This window comes from Glycine soja, chromosome 18, assembly GCF_004193775.1.
Source record: "Glycine soja cultivar W05 chromosome 18, ASM419377v2, whole genome shotgun sequence".
Taxonomy (NCBI): Eukaryota; Viridiplantae; Streptophyta; class Magnoliopsida; order Fabales; family Fabaceae; genus Glycine; species Glycine soja.
Window position 1 is genome coordinate 1,906,551 of NC_041019.1, and position 22,716 is coordinate 1,929,266.

The following is a 22,716-nucleotide window of genomic DNA, read 5'->3' on the forward strand; positions in this document are numbered from 1 at the left end:
AAAACATCATCGTAGTATTCAACCAAGGCTTCTCTCACTGTTTTTGTCCTTGAAGGATTTAATTTAGTACTACTAAACTAGTTCCTCCACAGTTTAAAATAGAGGACTAAAGTGATGATAAAAAGAATCTTTGACAGACAAATTTTGTGACAAATTAAATCTTTGAGAGATTAATTTAGTGAGCATATTTTTGGATGACCAAAGTGGTGGCAAAAAGATCTGAGAGACTAATTTGGTGACCAAATTTTTAGAATAGTTTTTATATAGATTTTTTTTTTAGAATAGTTATGCAATAACGCATAATTTTAGAGGACTAAATTGAAAATTTAATCAAGTAAAAATTAATGTTGCAATAAAATAATTCAAACAAAAATTCATTTGATATTTTAATGGATCAAATTATTATAATATCATTAAAAAATTATTCTCAATTTTTATTTATGTATTTCATTTTTTCTTTTAAGGATTAAAAATGATATAAAATGAATAATTTGATAAAACAATGCAGATAGCATGCAAATAATTATGATTGCGCCATCGTCTGTAAGCTAATGACAATTATTGCAATTGATAGAATATTCATAATTTAGGAAGTAGATAAAAAGATTTTAAATTTTACGATATCCATTTTATTTACAAAATATTTTTTTATAGTTCAAATCCAGTTTTTCTTTCAATTTGGTTCTCATTGATCCTTGTCCATCCATAATAAATTGATTTTACTGTTTCTACTTTTTTAAATATTTAAGTAGTTAAACTCGACAAATATTTGGTTCGTTAGACATTAATTTGAAAAGACAAACGATATATATATATACATAAAAAACAATATATTTTTTGTTCCATCATTTTGCTTGCATGATTTATTTATTTTACGAATTGGACGATGGTATTAGTAGTTGTGCATAAACTACAATTTAGATAACACATACTATAGATCCAAACATGACTAGGGGCGTGAAAAGGGGATTTATGTTGGTAGTATCATCCGCCCTAATTAATTAAACAAACCATTTTTTTTATATAGATGACTGGAAATAGTACCTTTTTTTTCATTTTTTTTATATAAAATTCTATTTCAACATTTAAACTTGTAAAGTATAATTTATAATACTAATTTTAATCAATATTAACTTATAATATTTGTTTTAATGAAACTTACTGATAGAATTGGAAATAAAAAACCTATAGGTCAGTCTTATTTCATAACTAAACAAAGGTCCCGTGTCACACACAGTTATTGATATAATGAACCTACATATAACATTTATATAATGTTCTACACATAGGCACCTACATATAACATGAAAATGTACATGGCAAAAGGTGGCCTTCACGTATAGATATAAAGTATGAGATTTATTGGCAGCATAATGGATGGCACGTTGATGTGCTTCATTGTCAATTAAGCCCAAGTCAAGTCCCCCCCATTACCAATGAGCTATCAGCTATATATATCAATCAAGCGAATGTCTCTAATTGGCAAGCCTTTATCTCTGAACTCTTCCAAGTCCCTTAGTATACCCCTCAAGGAAAAATGGCTGGTATGCACTTCAGTATCCTTTCTCTACTGCTACTTCTGGTGGCCTTCTCTTACACAGAAGCCAGTGCAGATGTTCCAAAAACAACAGACAAGAAAATAGAGGTGGTGGTGGAAGCCACGGTCTACTGTCAGAGCTGTGACCACTTTGGAACGTGGTCTTTGATTGGAGCCAAGCCCATTCCTTCAGCCAAAGTGAGTGTTACCTGCAAAAGCCACAATGGTCATGTGAGCTACTATAAGGTCTTTGAGACAGACAAGAATGGTTACCTTTATGCACCACTTGAAGGGTTCAAAATGCAGCATTATATACTTGACCACCCCCTCCACTCTTGCTACGTGAAGCCTGTTTGGTCTCCTCTTGAAAGTTGCAGCCTCCTCTCCAATGTCAATTATGGTCTGAATGGGGCTCCACTTCGTTATGAGAACAAGAAATTGCATGGAAGCAAGTATGAGGCTGTCATATATGCTGCTGGACCCTTAGCTTTCCGTCCTTCTGAATGCTCACAGACTCACCTCTAATGTCTCAAGCAATTACCTTTGACCATGCATTGAGATTTATTTGATCATGATTTTATTGTTGCCTATTGTTTGTGTCTACATAGTATTCAATCTGAAGATGTTTCCTTTTGTTATTCTTTTTGGTGTATTCCATTTTGGTCTTTTTCTGTATTAAGCTAAATTGCAATGTTATTGTGGTTATTTAATCTCATTTTATTCCTTAAAAAGAGAAATGGTTTTCATTCGAATAGTCAGAAAAGTCAGTAGAAAAAGGACAACCGAAACCTTTCATTCGAATACCTCACATAAAATCAAATTCTGCTTACATATCAGAAATCAGAATAGGCACTCAGCAATCACCTTATTCCTAAAAATCCAGAGGCATGTTAAACATCTTGTTTATATCATCTATGGCTTCCTTTGTGAGGATAGTTGGCTCAAACAAATCAGATTCCTTGGACTTTCCTAGCAATTTTGGTGGTGGTGGAGGTGGAACTTCTTGTTCCTGGAGCTCATCATCAGCAAGGATTGAAAACCCACCAATGTCATTTCCCCTAATGCTCTGGTGGGCCTTCTCCTGCTTGGTGGTGGTTCTTCTCCTAACAAAATCTATTGGCTTCCCAAACATGTTATTTATGTCATCCATAGCTTCTTTCAAGTTGATGGTGGGGTCTACTAAACCGTGGTGGCAAACATTTTCCACCTCTGGTTCATCCAAAATGGCGGAACCAACAAATCTGCAAACGACTGTATCCTCTCTGAACTTTGAATTACGATCGCTATCAGCATCCATATCACTAGATTTTTTAGAAGGAATATCCTTGGAGCGTAGAAAAACAAAGCCATTTGGTTGTGAAGCCGATGAAGTACAACCACCTTCAAACAAATTCACATCACTGGTCTCAGAAGTCTCTTCATCATCAATGTATATCTGGAGCGGTTCTTGGTGAGGTTGGCTAGCTTCAGTCCTGTTCCGAAGTGACAAGGAACCGGATGGTTTGATTCCATTGTCCAAGTTTTCATCAACCAAAACCTCAAACTCGTTCTTTGTACTACGATCTTCTTTTGAATGGTTTTTATGTGATTTCTTGCCTAATGGAACAGTCTCCAATGGCTCCCGGAACATGTTGTTAATGGCATTCATGGCCTCCTTCATATTTATTGTAGGATCCACTAATCCATGATGGCATGCATCTTCTGCTTCAGACTTTCCAACCATGGCAGTGTCAACAAACTTGACTACAACTGTATCATCACCACAAAATCTCTTGCGCTCATCCTTCTTAGTCTTTATGTTTTTATCATCAGCCACACCTTTAGCTGCATAATTATCAATTCGGGGTCCCTTTTGCACACCCTCAACACAGTCTACTCCATTGCTTTTGCTTCCCTCAGTTTTGTTGTCAAGAGAAGGGAAGCTCTTTAAAGACAGAGGCCTCCTGGAAGCTTTTGCTTCCTGATGCTGCAGGAGATTCCTTCTAAATTAGCTAACTGAATACCACTAACAACAACAACGAGATGCCTAAAATAACACAGATGTGAGCACATGAAGAGAAAAAGCAAGTCATTACCTGGATTCTCTTATTATTTTTTCGCTCCATCCGTTGAAGAAATTGTTCATATGATTTCTGCAATTTATCTAGAGGCTCTGCAAGGCTGTTCAGAAAAAAGACAAGGTAAAAAATGACTTTGGAAATTTCTGGGATAGAGAAGCATCTCATACAAATTGGAGTACCAGGTTTTGCTAAGCTAAATTGAATGAGAAAGTAAAATTCATCGAAAATGATGCATGCATCAAGTTTCAAGCATAATCTAACAGCAACTTCATCTGAATTTTCTGTCCCAATTTCACAGAAGCATCAAACACTGCAAAAAACTGAATGGGACACCTGATCCAGTCAAAGGTGAGAGTGTTTAAGCTAAATGGTTAAACATAGTTAGCGTTGTATCTTAGTCATATCATATCTATGAAGGAAAGATTAGAATAAAAGAGGGATGCCTGTCATGACACTGTGCAACTATCGACAACCATGTTAACTTTGTTCGTACAAAGTTCATTGCTAAGTTCCATCATCACTCATGTACTCAACACAACAATCAAAACAAGATGCTGACGGTTACAGAATACGACTTACTTCTTCACTCCCAGATGGTACATTTTCTCTGCCTCATCGCTCTTCTTGCTCTTCTCGTAGTAAAGAGCATACGCTTGGTAGAATTCACAACGTTTTGTCCCAATGTGATTAGTCTCCATCGTTCTCAAAAGTGTTTTTGGATCATCCACAAAATCCATCTACCAATCAGAGGGGAAAAAATCACTAACCATCTCATTACCCCATTGTAAAATTCGCTAAATCCAATAATCCAATAATAATGATATAAAAAAAAATCTTTAGGCTTCATTTCCCGAACCCATTCCCGCAAATCACTAAAAGAGAGGGGAAAGGGTGTTTAGGTTACCAGGTGGAGCCAAACCCGAAGATAGCGCATGTCGTTTCTGTAACGCCGATCGAGCTCGAAGGTGTGTGCGCATTTCTGCAGGAACGCGGGTAACTTTTCCTTTAGGGTTTTGGGAGGAAGAGTGTCCTTCACCTTTCGGATCGCGCTGCAAGTAAAGTTGGGAATGAGTGAGGAAACCGAAAAGTGAAGTGGAAAACAGAGGAATGGAGAGAGAGAGAGAGAGAGTGGGAATTGAAGGGTACCGAAGCCATGGAAGAAGAGGGTCTTTGCCGGTGTAGGCATGGACGTCTGAGATTAAGGAAGATAAAAGTTCATCCACGTTCGCCATTTCGGAATCTGCGGTGGCGGAAACGGTTGTCGTCGCGGTGGTCCTGATTTGAATTTTAGTCTGGGCGCGGCTACGAGATGCTCGTTATATCGAGATTCAATTTTATTTCACTTTTTTTTGGGTTGGGTAATGGGCTGGCCCACTTTATTTCCAAAATGGTTGGGCCCAAGTCCAACTACCACAGAAAACATTCCGAATAGCCTGATTTCTGCATGATGATTTTTTTTGTTATGATTCTGCATGATGAAATGAAATAACTAAAAAAAATATACATAATTTGGTCCACACTTTTTTTTTTTCCATTTTGTTTCTAAAATCACCTTTACAAAAAAAAAACATCCCTATAATTAGTCTCTTCAACCAACCCATATCTCACTCACATACTAAAAACTATCCGATATTATTTCTATTTTATTATTTTTATTTTTCAAAAAATTTAAAAACACACGGGATGCTTTTTCCCCTAGTTTTTAATAAAAATAATATAATGAACAATAAATTTTACTCTTGTTAAGATTATTGGATGGAATTCAAGCTCTCGTTATAATATAAATAGTGATACTGGATTTTTTTTTACATTTATAATTACTTGAAGTTGAAAGAAAATTGGATAGTTTAGAATGTTGATGTAGGTCATCAAATGTAGTAGAATTGAATAATTCATGAAACTAGTATAAACAATGAATCTTTTGTTTTTAGTTTCAAGCACTAAACCTTATCAGGATACTAATTACTAACCTAAAAGGCAATATCCTAATTTTCAGTTAAACCCTAAACATAATCAAATTACTTTAACAAAAAAACAGCATAATCAAATTACATTTGAACTATTCAATTCTAGTACATTTGATAATCACCGATATTCTATCCAATTTTATTTCGTACAGAATGAATTTAACTTCAAATAATTATTAATGTACAAGAAAATTTAGTGACACTATTTATATTGGAAATCTAATGTTATTTTTAAAAATACTATAATTTTTATATTTTTTTATGTAATTACATATATTTATCTTATAAATTTTTATATCAAAATAATACCAATGTAAAATATAAATTTTTACATATTAAAATTTTCATTTTTCAACATGAGAGAAATAAGTCTGGTTATTGAAAAGAAAAGCAAAAACCTGGTGCGTTGCTTCTACTCACACTTCCTTCCTCTTCAGCCCACCAAGGAAACTGCTTCCGAATCCGATCAATGGAAAACTCAGACGAACAACTTCCCTTCTCTCCACAAAACCCTAACAATGCCGAAGAAGAAGACGACGACATCGAAGAGCCAGAAGACGAAGACGAAGAAGAGGAGGAGGAGGAGGAGGACGACGACGACGTCGTTTCGCAGGAGCAATCCCCATTGTCGCGGCTGCGCGAGCAGCGTTCGAAGCTGGAAACCCTGTCCCGGCGATTGGCGTCGGAGCTGGTCCCAATCCGAGTCCACGACGTGCTGATTCGCGGCAACACGAAGACGAAGGAGTGGGTGATCGAGGCGGAGCTCAAGCTCCTCGAGGAGGCCACCAACGTGCAGGAGCTCATTCGCGCCTCCGAAATCGCCCTCGCCAGGCTCCGCGGCCTCGAGATTTTCGACACCGCCGAGCTCACGCTCCAGGCCGGTCCGCCGGAGCTGCCTCACACCGCCAATGTCGTCGTCGACGTCGTCGAGTCCGCCAACAGAATCTCCGGCGATTTCGGCGTTTACACCAAACCCGCGGTACAATTTTGCTCTCTAGTGTGTGTTATGTTGAGATTGCACTAGATTGAATTCATTCCAAGTGAGGGACCGAGAGATGTTAGTGTTATTTAAGGCGTTGTAAAGAATTTTTAGTTAATATGAGAATGCTTTTTCACTTAGGTTTGAGGTTGTAGTTTTTCATTGCAGATGCTTGTAGCCTTGTTTGTACTATAGTGCAAACAGCAAATCTGTAATCAGGAGTTAGGACAATGACCATAATTTAAGTGACTATGACATGACTGCATTTTGAAGGAACGGGAATAGCACTGTGGCTTGTTATCAGAGACCAGGGGTTGGTCCTATATGGCCATACTTTGAATGGAATTAGTTTAGCTTTATTATTTTGCAGTTGCCGTAAAAATGTCATTTCCTGATCGTTAGCTGTTTCTACCATAAAGTCTTGGTTTGGTTAAATTGTTGAGAAAACATATTCTTCCTGCCGTTGAGGTTAATGTAATCTTCTAGTATGATCTTTGACTATTCTCAGTCGAGACATTAGACATATATTGAACTGCTTGTGCCAAGATTATAGAGTCAAGGGTTTAAGGGAAGCAGACTTATTTCCCCCTTAATAATATGAAAGATTTTATAGAATTAGAGCAAAACAAACAACTATGTGCCATTGCTTTACTTCTTGGCTATTGATATTATGCATAGGGATGAGCAGGAGTTAGTTTGCATGTTTCTTGTTTTACTATTTTGACTATTTGGTCGGAGATAAGGTAAGTATTTGAAAGAGTATACTTAATGTGGAAATTGGGAAGATACTCCAAATTCTTGGAGCTCCAATTTGATTTTTCTTTCTATGAGTGGAGTTTTTGTGGCTTTTGGTCCTTTAGAATGATTATCTCTATTTCTAATGACTTCTCGTGGTAATAAGACAATCAGGATATAATGTATGTGCCATTATATAATGTTAATTTGTTGGGATTTTTAAAACTTTATGAGGTTGCATAGATATGATTTGTTGCCTATTGATAAAATATAAAGGTTTGATCATGACTATGAATTTTCAGCTAAATTTTTTTTTTCCTTGTAGTGGAGTAGAAAATTTCTGTTTCATCCTTGTTTTATTGGAAGCTGTATATTGATTATCTGAGTATTTATTGGTCTTAATCCGCTACCTTTTTTTTCATGTTGGAAATGTTGCAATGCTCTTTCAGACTAGTTCTTGGTCTGCTGAAGGTGGTCTTAAGTACAAAAACTTATTAGGTTATGGTGATCTATGGGATGCCTCGTTGGCCTATGGTGCCAACCAAACAACAGAGGTAAGTGTAGGAGTGTATGCCCCTCGACTGAAAGGATTGTCAACCCCCTTTGTAGCACGACTATCCATGCTTTCTCAAGATTGGCAAGAGTTTTCTTCATATAAAGAGCAGTTGCTAGGCTTGTCTCTTGGCTTAATCTCAACAAGGCACCATGACTTAGTCTACACTCTTGGATGGCGTACCTTGACTGATCCATCACAAATGTCATCCAGGTCTATAAGGAGGCAACTTGGGCATGGTTTACTATCATCCTTGAAGTATACATTTAAAATTGACAGGAGAAACTCACCAATTAGGCCTACAAATGGATATGCTTTTCTTTCTACCACTCACTTTGGTGGCCTTACACCAGATCATCGGAGCTTGCGATTTCTGCGCCAGGTGCAATACATCATTTTCTTGTCCTTTAATTAATTTGCCGAAATGCAATTGTATATGTCATGAATAAACATTATAATCTCTGTTAAGTGATAGATAGCACTGTAGTAATTACAACAACAACTTATCCCCCTGAGTGATGAATAGCAATGTAGTAATTTTTGAAATGATTTTAGTATGCTCTACTTTCCAAATTGATGCAGACCAGAAATTTTAAATGAATTTATCGTTATAACTATATATTTGTAATTAATTAATTATTGTGGTTACTTTAATTTGGAGGATTTGATTGTGTATAGATTTTTATTCCCAAATTTATTTCCTTGTAACTCCCTATTTGGGACAGTCTCATTAGAGTCTATATATTTGTACCAATCTATGTATTTTTTGGAACAACAGAAAATAATTTCTGATTCTTTATCCTTTCCACCTTCCAAATGAATTAGATTGAAATTAAGGATTTGGAATCTAGGGTTAAAACATCCGATTCTTTTGGGTATGGGCAGAGTACATCTTCTTGGGCATTTTAAAAATTCTGAACCTGGTGTCTGTAACAATATTCTTCTTTTCCTATACATGTTGACATCATTTAGTTTTAATTTTGCCGGTTGTAGACAATGTATGAGGAGCTTGTTTAACCAGAGTGTGGCCTCTCCACCAAGTGAAAGAATGCCCTTGCTTGCTTTGCCTGAGTAGGATGCTCATACTTGTTGAAAAACAGCCTATTTCGTTATTCTCACTATTTGAAAAATCATGGCACTAGTGCATGATTGGTTGCTTATGGTTTTTGCTTCTTTCATAGGTGTTATATTATATATCGTGTGTATTAAGAAATCATATTTTTCTAACTTTATTGTATATATAGTGCAATTTTGTTACCACCTGCCTGAAAATGCTTTGGACTGTGGTAAATAATATATATTGGGGAATGGAAAATTATCCATGTATTCTTTAAAAAAATGTTGGGAATGATGACTTCAAGGCATGTTCAGTAACACATGTATAACGAGTTGTGGTAATAACCCTCATCTGTCTAAATATATGTTGTATTTTCTTTGCTCATTTTTTATATATTTTGTTTTCTTGACTAACTTGTTTGACTCTTTCAATGCAGGAATTTGATGTTCGCTGTGCCATCCCCTTTGGGTTTTATAATACGGCACTTAACCTTGGGATTTCTGCCGGTGCTGTTTTTCCATGGGGGCATGGCTTCATGAACAAGCCATCTCCGCTTCCTGAAAGGTTTTATTTGGGTGGTGATTTCTCTCCAGTTTGCACCCTTGGAGGACCAATAACATTGTGGGGATTTAAAACTAGGGGATTAGGTCCTACTGAACCACGAAGACGAAGTAGAGATGGAATTATTGATGACAGTGATGATTCCTCTAGATGGGACTTCATTGGAGGAGATCTAGCTGTTACTGCATTTGCAGACCTGTCTTTTGATCTTCCAATTAGGTGGTTGAGAGATCATGGAATTCATGGTCATGTTTTTGCTGGTGCTGGGAATACTGCTAAATTAACTCAGAATGAATATAAGCACTTTTCACCTCGGAAGTTCTTAGAATCCTTTCGAACATCTGTGGGATGTGGATTTGTTGTTCCCACTAGACTTTTTCGCCTAGAGGTTAGTTTATGTTTCAGTTTCTTTATAGTTTATATTAATTGAGCAGGGGATCAAAGGAACCAATTTTTTTTTGGGGGGTGGGGGAATAATTGAAGTGAAATGTTAATGATGGAGGGATACGTAGAAGACTTTGGGAATTGGGATAGGTAGTCTTATTTCTTAAATTTGGACTTTGGGCTAGTTGTGTAATTTTTCTTTTTATTTTCCTTAATTTTGGGTCTGAACTTAGCACTTAATCTTATAAATTATCTGCAACAATATTTGATCCAAGTTTTGATATTGTTGCAAATCACCTGAATATAATTTATTTATTTATTTTACTCTTTCAACTATGTACTGATAATAATATAATTTAGAGAAACAACCAGTTGTGGTTGTAAGGTTGGCAATGTTTGACAAAATTATCCAATCTCTTTTCTGATGTGGCACTTACTTGACCTCCCTTCTAATTTGGTATTTAATTGTTATTTATCAAGACTTTATGATTTCTTCATTGACACACTTCTAATTGTTTCAGGGTAATTTCTATTACATACTCAAGCAGAATGAGCATGATCGTGGGAAAACTGGATTTAGGTTCAGCTTCTCGGCTCCTTCTTAGTGATTGAGTCCACAGCTGAGATTCTTTTTCTTTTTCATTTATTCTGTAGCATTAAACATTTTTGCTGCCTGTCAATGGATGGCTAGTACTCTTCTTTTCCTTCTCGTTTAAAAGCCAGACTGAAATCGGGAAAGGGCACTGTTCCAGTGTTGAGGATTTATAGGATCAGTTTTTGGAAAAGACATTACCCCTCGAGACATATAAGCCGATGCTCATTGCATGACGATGGTGTATGAAATTCCAAATTATTCGCTCGTGTATTGCTACTTTAGAAGGCCTCGATTGGCACTGAGAATTCTCAAACTTTGTTTGTTCAACTTAAATTGAATAAATCGCTAACATTCGTTCAGATCATTCTTGTGGATATTTATGCCTATTGTCTTCCAAATGGTAAAACAGCAAATTGACTTTGTGCTTGTGTACTTGTATATTTGATGGGTGGTTCCTGAAGGTATACACGGGTTAAATTTTGATTTTCTGCCAATACTATTTGTGCTAACAATTTAATTCATGTAACTTAAGCCGAAGTCATTCCTAATCCGAGCTGGCTCAGGAGATCTTAATTCATAACCTAATTCCAAAAGTGAAAAATGTCTAATTATTAATACCTCCTGAAGCACGCAAAAGCCCGGAAAAGGAAGACATTGGATCAGTCCCTATATTAAGAAAAAGGTTAAATCATCTATTGTGTCATTTTCTTATTGAGATGATCTATTTATCCTTGAAAGTGTTAGATTTTGTCATTTAGTTCTCTAAAATTAAGAAAAATCAAAAGAATTCCTGAATTAGCAATCTATTTATCACATTAATCGAAGCATTATATATAATGTATGACTTGAGTGATAATATTAATGTTTCTTTTAGTGTAAAATTAATTACTTATACTTATATTTCAGTAAAGAGATAGTATGTTATTTATTTTTATGGCTTAATTATTTATCTAGTTCTTATAATTTTTAAATTTATGTATAAGTGGATTTTTTAATTCTTAAAATTTATATTTTAATTTTCAAAAAGTCTTTGTCGTTAAAATTATTTAACTAAGAAATTAAAATATAAACGTTACGAACTAAAAAATCCACTTATTAACTACAAGATCTAAAAATGATAAGTTTGAAAATTTTATAAAAACTAAATGAATAATTAAACCTATTTTTATTTATTGTTGACATGCCTTGACACAATTGTACTTAAAAAAAATGTTAATAAGAAGCATACTTTATACCTTAATATTTTTCATTATCACTGGATTTTATGTGAGATTCACATAAATTTTACCTTATATAAATGTTATTGTTAGGGAAAATTTAGGAGAATTCAAAGAAGAGATGTTAGAGACTAGTTGAACAAAGGTTGAGACATACATCAAAATATATGTGATCAAGTAAATTGTAGTACTCAAAGATGGCATTAATACTTAGAGTGTGTTTAGTCGAGATGATGAAAATAAAAAAGATGAAAATACAAAAAAACATTTGAATTAAGGTAAAGTATAAAAAGTGTGAGATTCACCTTATTTCTTTTTTATTTATCTCCTTCTCCCCTCTATCAAACACAAGCAAAGGCTTCCGACATGCCTCAGAAATAACTAAGAGATGCTAATGATCACTTCATATGAACTAGTTATTATTGAATGACATGGAATGAAAAACATTTAGCATAACAGCCATCATCATACTCTATAATTTCGGCTAATTCCAATGTCAAATGTTCAATTGAGTATAGGTCAAAAGCAGCTATGCAGGGACTTGAAGAGATGAAGCGTTGAAAGATTACCAAAATAAATTAAAATTAGCAAGAATCTTTAATACTTTGATGATGTCTCATGCATTAGTGGCTAGATACTAAGAGACCAATTGAACAAATCAATTAATAATACAAAACCTTAAGATTTTGATCATGATTTCTTCATCAATTGAAGAACGAAGATGGAAAGGATGGTGATGATGCTAGAAAGGAGGTTTTGAACTAATTCGAGAAAATCCCCAAGAATAAGATAAAGAAAATATCAACAGTGACTCATGTGAAAGAATATTGAGTAAGGGCTTTATATCCCTTTTTAGCCCTTTTTAAGGTTCGATCATAATGTAAAATGACCCTATGATGCAATAAGTGATTATATGTTTAAAACAATAATTTGTAAAAGGCTAAACAGTAGTTAAAATATTAAAGTTCAAATCATGATTGAATTGTTGTAGAAGTTGTATTGTCGAAGTCATAAGGGTAAATTGGAGAGGAGTTTGAAGGTTTGGGCTCATTGGAAGCTAAGTCATGCCAATCAAATGGTATAAAAGATGAATACTCCAAATCTCTACAAGGCTTCAATTTCAAAGTAAACAAGCCAAATTCTAAGAGCATGACTATCCAAAGCAATATATTACTATTTTGACGTATACATGCATCACTTGCTGTAAGATGATGATGACATTGAAATATCTTAAATGTGTATTTGAGAATCCGTTTGTATCATTGCAAACGGAAATTCACATTTTTCAATGCACAAAAATGAGAAATAAAAATGTGTAACTTTTTTGTTGAACGAATATTTGAAACTTTCCAACTGCAAACCAAAAATACTCTAAAGTCGTTAAGTTATTTGGACTTGACCACGAGAATCTCAACTCTAAACCAAGGTCTTGACTAGTGGATAACTGCCTATGCAAGCATCATCTTATTGTTAATGACTTCACTTACAAAAGTCATGATTTCTCACAGTCAAATATCCTCTTATTCTTATGTGTGTTATGTTATTATATTGAAATCATTTCTAACTTAATCCATTTTATTCTGCCGTACCCAATTATCATTGAAATAACAACTTGTTAGAGAAATCACTATTGTTCAAGTATAAGCCTTGCCATTTGAGTCACCTCAAACCTTATAAGAATTAAATTATAAGCAAGCAGTAAAATACATGTGTAAGAGAAAATGGAAGAAAGTGAAATTCTGGTAGGCAATCCGAAACGAAAGAGGTCCACATGAGAACATTCGCTCCTTGATTCTTGGTATATGCTTCCAGCATCTTCCTCTCATCCCTCACTCACTCCTTCAATATCATAATCTTTTTATTTTCTTTATCCATTCTTATTCTATTCACTACAACAATGCTTCACTCCACTTCTCTCCTTCCCCATAATAACCGCTTCGTCTTCTCCTTCCGCTCCAAACCTTCTTTTTTTCATTCCCACTCTCTCTCTTTCTCCAAATTTCTCTCTCTTCCATCTTCTTCTCAATCCTCATGTTGCCACGTGTCTCGAATCTCCACCGAGACCTTGGAGGTCTCGCCGCCGCCGCCTCCCGACTTCAACTTCCGCCGCGAAATCGCGCGCCTCGCCGACCTCCGCGACAGGCTCTCCGCGTGCTCTACTTTAAACGAGAAGCTCCGCGTGATCGACGCCGACTCCAGAGTGAAGCGCTTCTTCCGTTCCCGCCGCGGCCTCGCTGGGGTTTTGGCATCGCTGCAATTGAGCTCCGACCAACTGTTCCTGCTCAAGTGCGTGGTTGCCGCCGGACAAGAGCACGTGCTGTGTTTGGGCGAAACGGAATCGTTGGAATCCTCCGTCGCCACGAGTGCAGTGAAGAGCGCGCTTTACACTCTGGCGGATATGATTGAGAATATGGATTCCTTTAACGGCAATGGCGGAGCGGGTTTTGGGATGGCTTTGGGGGATCACGAGATTGCGGAGTTGAACAATTTGTTAGAGATTTTGGCAGAAATTGAGCGATTCTATGACTGTATTGGAGGAATTGTTGGGTCAGTGCTTCGTTTTTCTACTTTTACCATTTGCTTAGTAAGGAACAAATGGAAAAGAAAAAGGAATGAAATTAACTTACCTTGCTTTTTGCTTCTTTAGTATATTAATAAGTGAACAGAAAGTAATTATATTAATAATATTACCTTGTGTGAGTTACGTGGTGAAGCTGTAGAACGGAACTGTTGTGCTTTTTAATTAGATTAATATTTTTAGTTCTCCGGTTTTCTGGGAACAATATTTGTGTTTGCGCGGGAGACAAGGTGGGAACAATAATTGGGTTTAGGGTTGTTTAGTTTTTTTCCCCTCTATCCAAACGAACCGGTTCACCTTGCCCTCATTACTTGTCATCCCAACCAAGGTTTTAAATATGTGTGATCTATCGAGGTCGTTGCTTTGTCATGTTCCTTGATATTGTGGGAAATTGCAAACAAATGAGGCCGATGTAACCACAATTGTGGTTGTGGACACCCGGAAAAACTTGATGCTGCAGCTGAAATTGTTGTTTGCAGACCTTTTCTAAAACCTTGATCCCAACAAAATAAAGTCTTTTTTGCTTTTGCTTGGCAAAAACTTGGTTTAATAGGAGAGACTATTGTTTTGGAATAAGTCAATGTGCGTCTGCTTGTTTGTTTGCTAACAATAACATTAATAAATACACTGCAGGTATCAGATAACAGTACTGGAACTTCTTGTACAAAAATTGTTCGAGATGCAGAATATAAGCTGGGCCCACCAGAGGCATGACGTGAAAGAATGCCAAATTTTGGGAATTAATGCACCTAATGGGCTTAACCTTTCTGAAGACACAGAGTATGCATCTCAAGCAGCTCTATGGGGTATAGAGGTTAGTTTAATTACATTACCTGTTTCATAATTTGCATTTAGATCGAGATGATTCATAGCTACCTGGAATAATAAGATCCTATCCTTCTAGGGTTTGCCAGACCTAGGTGAAATTTATCCGTTGGGAGGCTCTGCCGACAGACTTGGTTTGGTTGATCCTAACACAGGTGAATGCCTGCCTGCTGCAATGCTACCATATTGTGGAAGGACTTTGTTGGAAGGTCTTATAAGAGATCTTCAGGTATATAGATATACCACTATCAAACACAATCATACTTCTTATGCCCAATTTTTTTTAATAAAATGGAGACAAGATTAATCATTTATGCTGGGCGTGGAAATATCTAATTCTGCTGTTTCACATTTGAAGGCTAGAGAATTCTTGTACTTCAAGTTATATGGGAAACAATGCATCACACCTGTTGCAATAATGACAAGTTCCGCAAAGAACAACCACAAACATGTCACCTCTCTGTGTGAAAGACTTTCATGGTTTGGAAGAGGTCGATCAACTTTCCAATTTTTTGAACAGGTTTTATATAAATCTATACCACGGCTTCTCAGAAGGGGTAATCTTATATTAACAATGTCTAAATATCTAATTTGTACATTGGTAGCCTCTTGTTCCAGTTGTTGGTGCAGAAGAAGGCCAGTGGCTGGTCACCAAACCATTCAGTCCCTTGAGTAAGCCTGGTGGTCATGGTGTCATATGGAAACTTGCTCATGACAAAGGCATCTTCACATGGTTTTACTGTCAAGGAAGAAAAGGTGCAACTGTGCGCCAAGTCAGGTCTGTTGTTATGATTGATATTTCTAGGGTTTGCTTTTGTTAGTTTTCTAGTAGAGAAACTTGCTTTTACAAGGTGACTGATACTGGTGACCTTGCAGTAATGTGGTGGCAGCCACAGATTTAACCCTCCTAGCCTTAGCTGGGATTGGCTTACGTCAAGGAAAGGTAGGTGTAGGTGTAGGCTGTTTTAATTGATAATGTCATTCTTTTTGAGGACTCTGTATGTTGACAAAGATAAAAACATGTCATAATAAATGGGTAAATAATGTCTTACCATGTGTAGTTCCTTACCTTTTGTCTTGTAAAATTTCTTATGCATAAAGATTTGGGTAAATCAACAAATGACAGATATTTGCAACTTTGGTGAATAATATACCCTGGGAAATAAAAAAACTAGATACCACAGACCAGAGTCAATCTGTTTATCCTTTAAATGCACTGTTCGCTACTTTGCATGCAGCATTATCCCTATTTAATAGTTTTTCTTGCCTGAAGAACTTAAAGGAAAAAGAAAGATACTATTTTCTGTAATATTTATTGAACTAAACAGTGTCAAATCACAAATTGAATGTTAATTGCACTTTCTTAACTGTGTCTGTTTAACAGAAACTGGGATTTGCATCTTGTAAGCGGATCTTGGGTGCCACAGAAGGAGTTAATGTGCTCATGGAGAAGAAAAGTCTTGATGGGAACTGGGAATATGGTGTGTCTTGTATTGAATACACTGAATTTGACAAGTTTGGAATTACTACCGGACCTCTTGCTCCAAAAGGGTACATGATTTTCCTGGACTTGATTTATTTCAATATTTCACCTATCTCATAAAATTTGATTTGACCTTTCATAATCTAAACTGACTTAATATGTTCAAATTTGGTTCCAGATTCTGTGATATATGCAGCTTTAAATTATTTGTAATGCTTAAGCAGTGGTATCCTTCTAGTGAGACACACTATTACAAACAAATAACTTTGATGATTGAGAACACATCCCCAAACTTGTGTCAATATCGAGAATGGCATGCATCTTATAAACCTGTATCCACAGAAGAACCATACATTTCATTTTAATATGAATGCATTTGATATCATAGATTTCTTTTCTTCTAGAGATTATCATAACAATTAAATAGACATATATGTAGTCAAGATAATCAACAATTGGATTAAAATAACTTAATCCTACCTCCCAAGAGGCAAGAAACACGAATGCCTAGTCGGAACCTTATTTTGTGTTCTTCTAATCTTATTTGTTGAAAACAGAGACTTGTTTTTGTTTGCTCAAAATTATGTCTCACCTGATTTGATGGTGTTGGTTTCAATTTATTCTATTAGAAATCTTTATTCTGTTTATATTTTAGGCTTTCTAATTTGGAATGCATAACCCAAATAACAACTTTATTTTTATAATTAAGTTTGCAGACAGAGTTCCCAGCCAATACAAACATCTTATATATTGATTTGCCTTCTGCGGAGCTAGTTGGATCAAGTAAGAGTGAAACTAGTTTACCTGGAATGGTGCTAAATACTAGAAAGCCAATAGTTTACACAGATCAGTTTGGAAGACGTCATAGGTATGTATTTTCACTATGAACTTTATCTATGCAGTTTTATTTCTTTCTTGTGTTTTGTAGAGTAAATTGAACATTAACCTTAGCACAACGGTAAGGTTGCTTGCTGCCTTGTGACCTAAATAAAGTTCACAGGTTCAAATCTTGGAAAAAAATTCTCTGTTTGCTGGGTTAAGGCTGTGTATATCTACTTTCCTCAAACCTTAGTTAGTGGGAGCCTTGTGCATTGGGTTGCCATTTTTCTTATTGATTGAAGTGGTATTATTAAATTTATATTTTCTCCAAAATAACTTTTTTCAAAATTTCAAAATGGATATATTGTTTAACAGCAGTAGCTACTGAAGCATTTTATATTCTATATTCTTTATCTGACACTAATTTATATTCATGTATCTAGAAACAGAAATTTTTTATTTTGAATAAATGACAACCACAAGTTGAAATTGATGGGTTTCCTTTCCTGGCTTAAAAATAAAATGCATCCTTTCTTTCTACAGTGATTATCTGCTTTCTTATTTATTATTACTTATTGGTGTTAGTAAGAGTAGATTTACAGTTTCTTCAATTTTTCTGTATTGGTCTTAAATTCTCTAAGTTGGTTTTTGGTTAAATTACTCAGTTTGTCCCTAAACTAAAAAAAAAAATAATTAGGCCCCTGAACTAAAAAAGTATGTCCCTGGGGTTAGTTTTTTATGGATGCAAACCACCAGAAAATGACAATTTATGGCAGTTTTTAAAACCCTCGAGACTCGATTAAAAATATTACATGATCTAGGGACCAACTTGAAATTTCCCAAATAGTTTATGGACCAATTGAGTAATTTAACCTTAATTTTTCTTGTGATGAAACGTTATTACTCTGTCTATATCGCTGATTCTTTTGTTGTATGTACAACTTATTCATCCCTTTTTTCATTGTGATTCACTAGTGTCTCTGGTGGTAGACTTGAGTGCACAATGCAAAATATAGCTGACAATTATTCCAATTCATATTCATCCAGATGTTATAATGATGTGGAAGGTATGTCATGCATCATTCATGTATTTGTTTGATCTGACAAACCATATGCTCCCTTTCCCTTTTAGTTGTGTTTAACAAAACCCTTACTTAATTGTGAGCAGATAAGCTAGATACATATATTGTATACAATGAAAGAAGAAGGGTTACCTCCTCTGCTAAGAAAAAAAGAAGACATGGAGACAAGTCTTTACATCAGGTTTGATTTACTGCATGTGCAAAGTATCAATTTTGTGTCTAGATTGGGGTGACTAAACACATTACATGTGATATTCCATCGTGTTGATTAAATTTCAAGCTCCATACCATCCTTGTACTGTTATTTCTCGTCCTTTTAGCTTCTTATTATGAGGTTTGTTCCTAATATTTCCTTAAATACATGGATTGTGCTCACTTCACCTAGCAGTTGGTATCATCTGAATATCTTACTAATGTGTTGAAAGTTGAAGAGCCAAATAAGACGTTATTTGAAGTACTAGGATTATTTTTAAGTTCCTTAAACATTTACCATGACAAAACCTACAATTTATGTCTTGGAGTTGGAATGATGCTTGCTTTTAAATATCTAAAATGTTTTACATTTATATGCAGACACCTGATGGCGCTCTATTAGATATCTTACGAAATGCTCATGATCTTCTTTCACAATGTGATATAAGACTTCCTGAGGTATATATGTATTCTAATGTGTTTTATGCATATTGATTTGTTTTCATGTGGTTGGGTTGGGTTCATTTTCATATTATACTAGTTTGCTTATTCTAGGTACTTTCAATTATTTTATGTTACGCTTTCTCTCTCCTGCAGATTGAAGCTAACGAGAACTATGTTGATTCGGGACCACCATTTCTCATCCTTCTGCATCCTGCTCTCGGTCCTCTTTGGGAAGTCACTAAGCAAAAAGTAGCACTGTTTATCATGTTATTTTTCAGTAGTTATTCATCAATAGTTGTCATTTTTGCATTTGTTTGTGTATCTTTAAAATTATGGAAGTTTGATTGAATTCTATCAGTAAATGGCTGTGTTCTAAACTTGTTGGTTCTTAAATGGTGAAATAAAGTATCCACGGTCTATTTATTAAATTAGCATTTTAATATATTTTTCTTGTTAGTGAAATTGTGTTAGACCTGATTAATTAAATAGATCATTTTTGTCTGTGTCCAGTCTCCACTCCACCCATAGTGTTCAAACACACATGACAAAGACACGAATATTACCTTTTTACACAATTTTCTTCCTATTGTTTCATCGTAATCCTTTCTTCAATGCAATTTGCTTGAAACATGACAGTTCTACAGCTTTACAAGGGTGAATTGTGTTGATCATCTTTTATAGAAAAAAGGTTTCAATTATTGTCATTCTTTCTTGTGATCAGTTTTATGGTGGTTCCATATCAGAGGGCTCCGAGTTACAAATAGAGGTTGCAGAGTTTTTCTGGAGGAATGTTCAGGTACTACCTGCTCAAATCGACTTTGTTAACTTATATGGAATGGAGTTGCTAAGATATTGGGCTGATATTTGTGGTTTGCCCCTTTATTCCAGCTCAATGGAAGCCTGATCATAATATCTGAGAATGTTATGGGCTCAATGAAGATTAATGAGAACGGTGAATCCATACTACATTATGGCCAAAGGTACTGTGCTGTCTGTATTAATAAGAACTGTTGTGATCCTTTATCAACCTGATCTTCCGTCCAACTCCCAAGACCTCAGGCATAAAATTGTTTTAGATTGTAAACATTAAAAAATGTTTATACACATTTATCTTGTTATCTTGCTAGGTGTGGAAGATGCAAATTGCAAAATGTCAAGGTATTGAACAAGGGAATTGATTGGACTTGCGGTGAAAACATATACTGGAAACACGATGTGCAGCGATCTGAGGTGCTGCAGATCATACTGCATGGAAATGCTGAATTTGAGGCTACTGATGTTGTCTTACAGGTTAAAGTTTAAATTCGGATTTTATTCTCCCTCTAAAAATTAGTTGCAAATCTTGCTTACAATACTGCCAACTCATTTGATTTGAGCCAAAGATTTCATATACTATGTAAGAAAGAGTTGTCGTTGGATCCAAACCAATTGGTTAGTTGATATGAATGTGGATGTGCATGGTAAGATGGGCACAACGGCCTGGTATTGCTTGACACAGTAGGATTTATTTCCTTCATGGATACCTAACCACACTGTTACAAATAATATTATAGTCATGGGACACTTCCTTTTGTATGCACTGATATAAAGGATGCCTTTTGAGTTTAGAACTTATTAGGTATCTGGTTTTTAACTATCCAACTGGCCCTGTAGTCATTTGTATATGAATGTTGAAAAGAACCAGAGTCTTGTAAGAAAGCCATCAATTACTGTCAGTTATACAGCCTAAAAAATAAGTAAAATAAAATTACTCTTGTAACATGCGAGGAAGAGAGAGAGAGATTGGCGCCAAAGTTTGTTAGAAAGAATGGACATGTGTCAGCTGATGCAGAAATTAAGGGAGGCAGGCAAAGCATGCGAATTAAGAGGCCGAATGTGCTATATAAGGATTTTGTTAAGAAGTGAGGCACGGCATATAGAATGAAAATCTTCTCCCTGATATCTCTGCTCTTCCTCTGATTCCCCTTGCTGTGTTTCTATCTTTCTGATTCTAATTCTCTTCTTAGTTCCAGCATGACGTTATAGTCATTTCGTTTCAGTAGTGGTATCGCAGTGTACTTCAACTTCTTACTAATACAAAAAGCCTATTATCTCTCCACTATCGTAGCAACTCTTCTCGTTAATTCTAGTGGATATTTGATACCTTTAAACTAATAACTGACAAGCTTATTTGCTGTTATTTAACTGATATAGGGAAATCATGTGTTTGAAGTTCCAGATGGCTACAAACTGAAAATCACGCCAGGAAGCCCAGGTCTCTTAAACTTCTGAAATTTCTTTTTGCTTGGTTGTTTATGCTTTAGTTTCCTAAATTAATATGTGCTGTTATCATGATTATTTTGAGAATGTTAGTTTTGTAATCCTTAGTCAAATTATATTTGTTCTGTCTAGTCATAGAGTGTTACTGATTTAAGTTCATAATTGCGTTTCAGGTTTAGCAATCAAGTTGGATCCAATTGATCAAGATATGATGGAGAGTGGAAGCTGGCACTGGGATTACAAGATAGAAGGTTCTCACATTCAGCTAGAATTAGTAGAATCATAAACCACTAACCACTTTAAATGTCTGCTGCGTGAATCATGGTTCACAACTGGCATTGGGGTTCATTACCTAAATAATTTCGATTACCAAGTGACAGGTTGAACAGAAGTTAAGCCTTTGTCACTTTTGGTTGTTTTAATTGTAATATGTTGGTAGGTTTGTAAAATCCGTGTCACTTCCCTCGTGTTCTTCTATTTTTCCATTCTTTCCCCCCTTTTATTTATTGGGATGATCTCATGTAACCAACATTGTTAAACTGAGATCAATTCAATCAATGAATATGGATCTATTTCGTTAATTGCAAACCTCTTTTTGTATCCTTTGAGATTATCACATGCCCAGATTACACCCGGTCTCTTTTTCTGGTTTCTGCCTAGAGTCCCCCTTTAGCATACGTGTTTCCTTTGAACTAGCTATTATTATTTTCATAAAATATTGATAAATTAATTTTTAATAAAAATTTATCCACAATAAATATTTTATTTGTACCTTGAAATACTACACAACTGGGTTCATTATTAAATAATCCTGACATTTTTTCTTGTTATTATAACATAAAAGTGAGAATATTATCAAATTACTAAATAGTGACAAAAATAATAAATAATATTGGAAAACGATATGTTTTATCATAATTTTAATATATTAATAAAATAATATTATTTAGCAAAAAAGTGCCTGCAAAAAAGTTCATAATATTTACCAAAGACTAATGAACACTATTTAAAGTTTTAAAAAAGTAGTTAATCAAGATAATATTTGACCTTAATGGCTTTTTGTTTATCACACTTTTTCCAGGATTTACGTTAATTTTTCCCGTTAAATTCCGTATTTCTCTTCTAGATTTCAGCACAATATTTTTTTTTTGTTTACCTTTTCCCTTTTAGAGCTTTCTAGTGAAACAGATGTTTTAAAACTTGGGAGTCCATTTTGATTTGCGGACTACACTGGCTGCTGATACAATTCAATCTGTAAATTCTCTCAAAGGTGAAAGCGGAATCAAAAGCGAAAAAAGGGGAGTTTCGTTTATGAAAAAACAAAACATGTTGAATTCTTTAAGCACTCGCGTCCTCTTTAATCCATTAATTAACGTCTCTGTCGCGTAC

The 22,716-nt window shown here is 35.2% G+C and overlaps 4 protein-coding genes across 5 annotated transcripts; 3 read left to right on the top strand and 1 right to left on the bottom strand.

Moving 5' to 3' along the window:
• The first annotated feature begins 1,468 nt into the window (after positions 1 to 1,468).
• On the top strand, positions 1,469 to 2,247 carry LOC114395418 (non-classical arabinogalactan protein 30-like). The gene has a single exon (XM_028357195.1). It carries the CDS (start codon positions 1,538 to 1,540, stop codon positions 2,060 to 2,062), a length of 525 nt encoding a protein of 174 aa, XP_028212996.1. The 5' UTR covers positions 1,469 to 1,537; the 3' UTR covers positions 2,063 to 2,247.
• Positions 2,248 to 2,301: 54 nt separating this feature from the next.
• Positions 2,302 to 4,974, bottom strand: LOC114395417 (probable inactive serine/threonine-protein kinase bub1). The gene is made up of 5 exons (XM_028357194.1): positions 4,744 to 4,974; positions 4,502 to 4,646; positions 4,177 to 4,334; positions 3,613 to 3,697; positions 2,302 to 3,503 (listed from the first exon to the last, which is right to left on the bottom strand). Exons 1-5 carry the CDS (start codon positions 4,827 to 4,829, stop codon positions 2,409 to 2,411), a joined length of 1,569 nt encoding a protein of 522 aa, XP_028212995.1. The 5' UTR covers positions 4,830 to 4,974; the 3' UTR covers positions 2,302 to 2,408.
• Positions 4,975 to 5,932: 958 nt separating this feature from the next.
• LOC114396679 (sorting and assembly machinery component 50 homolog) lies at positions 5,933 to 10,792 on the top strand. Its single transcript, XM_028358773.1, has 4 exons — positions 5,933 to 6,543; positions 7,728 to 8,213; positions 9,325 to 9,837; positions 10,355 to 10,792. The coding sequence occupies exons 1-4, from the start codon at positions 6,034 to 6,036 to the stop codon at positions 10,436 to 10,438; spliced, it is 1,593 nt and encodes a 530-aa protein (XP_028214574.1). The 5' UTR covers positions 5,933 to 6,033; the 3' UTR covers positions 10,439 to 10,792.
• A 2,578-nt stretch (positions 10,793 to 13,370) lies between these two features.
• Positions 13,371 to 21,927, top strand: LOC114395914 (UTP--glucose-1-phosphate uridylyltransferase 3, chloroplastic-like). Of its 2 annotated transcripts, none has more exons than XM_028357788.1 (17): positions 13,371 to 14,192; positions 14,857 to 15,037; positions 15,128 to 15,277; positions 15,407 to 15,539; positions 15,667 to 15,826; positions 15,925 to 15,991; positions 16,433 to 16,599; positions 17,241 to 17,399; positions 18,326 to 18,417; positions 18,519 to 18,613; positions 19,006 to 19,083; positions 19,222 to 19,317; positions 19,790 to 19,864; positions 19,957 to 20,048; positions 20,196 to 20,358; positions 21,262 to 21,322; positions 21,501 to 21,908. In XM_028357788.1, exons 1-17 carry the CDS (start codon positions 13,543 to 13,545, stop codon positions 21,611 to 21,613), a joined length of 2,532 nt encoding a protein of 843 aa, XP_028213589.1. In that variant the 5' UTR covers positions 13,371 to 13,542; the 3' UTR covers positions 21,614 to 21,908. The 2 variants fall into 2 exon arrangements, with proteins under 2 accessions (XP_028213589.1, XP_028213588.1); XM_028357787.1 differs by having other exon boundaries at positions 13,372 to 14,192; positions 15,407 to 15,568; positions 15,654 to 15,826; positions 21,501 to 21,927.
• The last annotated feature ends 789 nt before the right edge of the window (positions 21,928 to 22,716 follow it).

Bases quoted from the DNA above. Each gene is read 5' to 3' on its own strand.
- LOC114395418 (XM_028357195.1), top strand. From the start codon at position 1,538: ATGGCTGGTATGCACTTCAGTATCCTTTCTCTACTGCTACTTCTGGTG.
- LOC114395417 (XM_028357194.1), bottom strand. From the start codon at position 4,829: ATGGCGAACGTGGATGAACTTTTATCTTCCTTAATCTCAGACGTCCAT. The intron at 4,647-4,743 runs GTACCCTTCAAT...CTTTACTTGCAG, and splicing joins CCTCTTCTTCCATGGCTTCG to CGCGATCCGAAAGGTGAAGG. The intron at 3,698-4,176 runs GTAAGTCGTATT...TTTTCTGAACAG, and splicing joins TACCATCTGGGAGTGAAGAA to CCTTGCAGAGCCTCTAGATA.
- LOC114396679 (XM_028358773.1), top strand. From the start codon at position 6,034: ATGGAAAACTCAGACGAACAACTTCCCTTCTCTCCACAAAACCCTAAC. The intron at 8,214-9,324 runs GTGCAATACATC...CTTTCAATGCAG, and splicing joins GCTTGCGATTTCTGCGCCAG to GAATTTGATGTTCGCTGTGC. The intron at 9,838-10,354 runs GTTAGTTTATGT...TAATTGTTTCAG, and splicing joins CTAGACTTTTTCGCCTAGAG to GGTAATTTCTATTACATACT.
- LOC114395914 (XM_028357787.1), top strand. From the start codon at position 13,543: ATGCTTCACTCCACTTCTCTCCTTCCCCATAATAACCGCTTCGTCTTC. The intron at 17,400-18,325 runs GTATGTATTTTC...GTGATTCACTAG, and splicing joins CAGTTTGGAAGACGTCATAG to TGTCTCTGGTGGTAGACTTG. The intron at 20,359-21,261 runs GTTAAAGTTTAA...TAACTGATATAG, and splicing joins CTACTGATGTTGTCTTACAG to GGAAATCATGTGTTTGAAGT.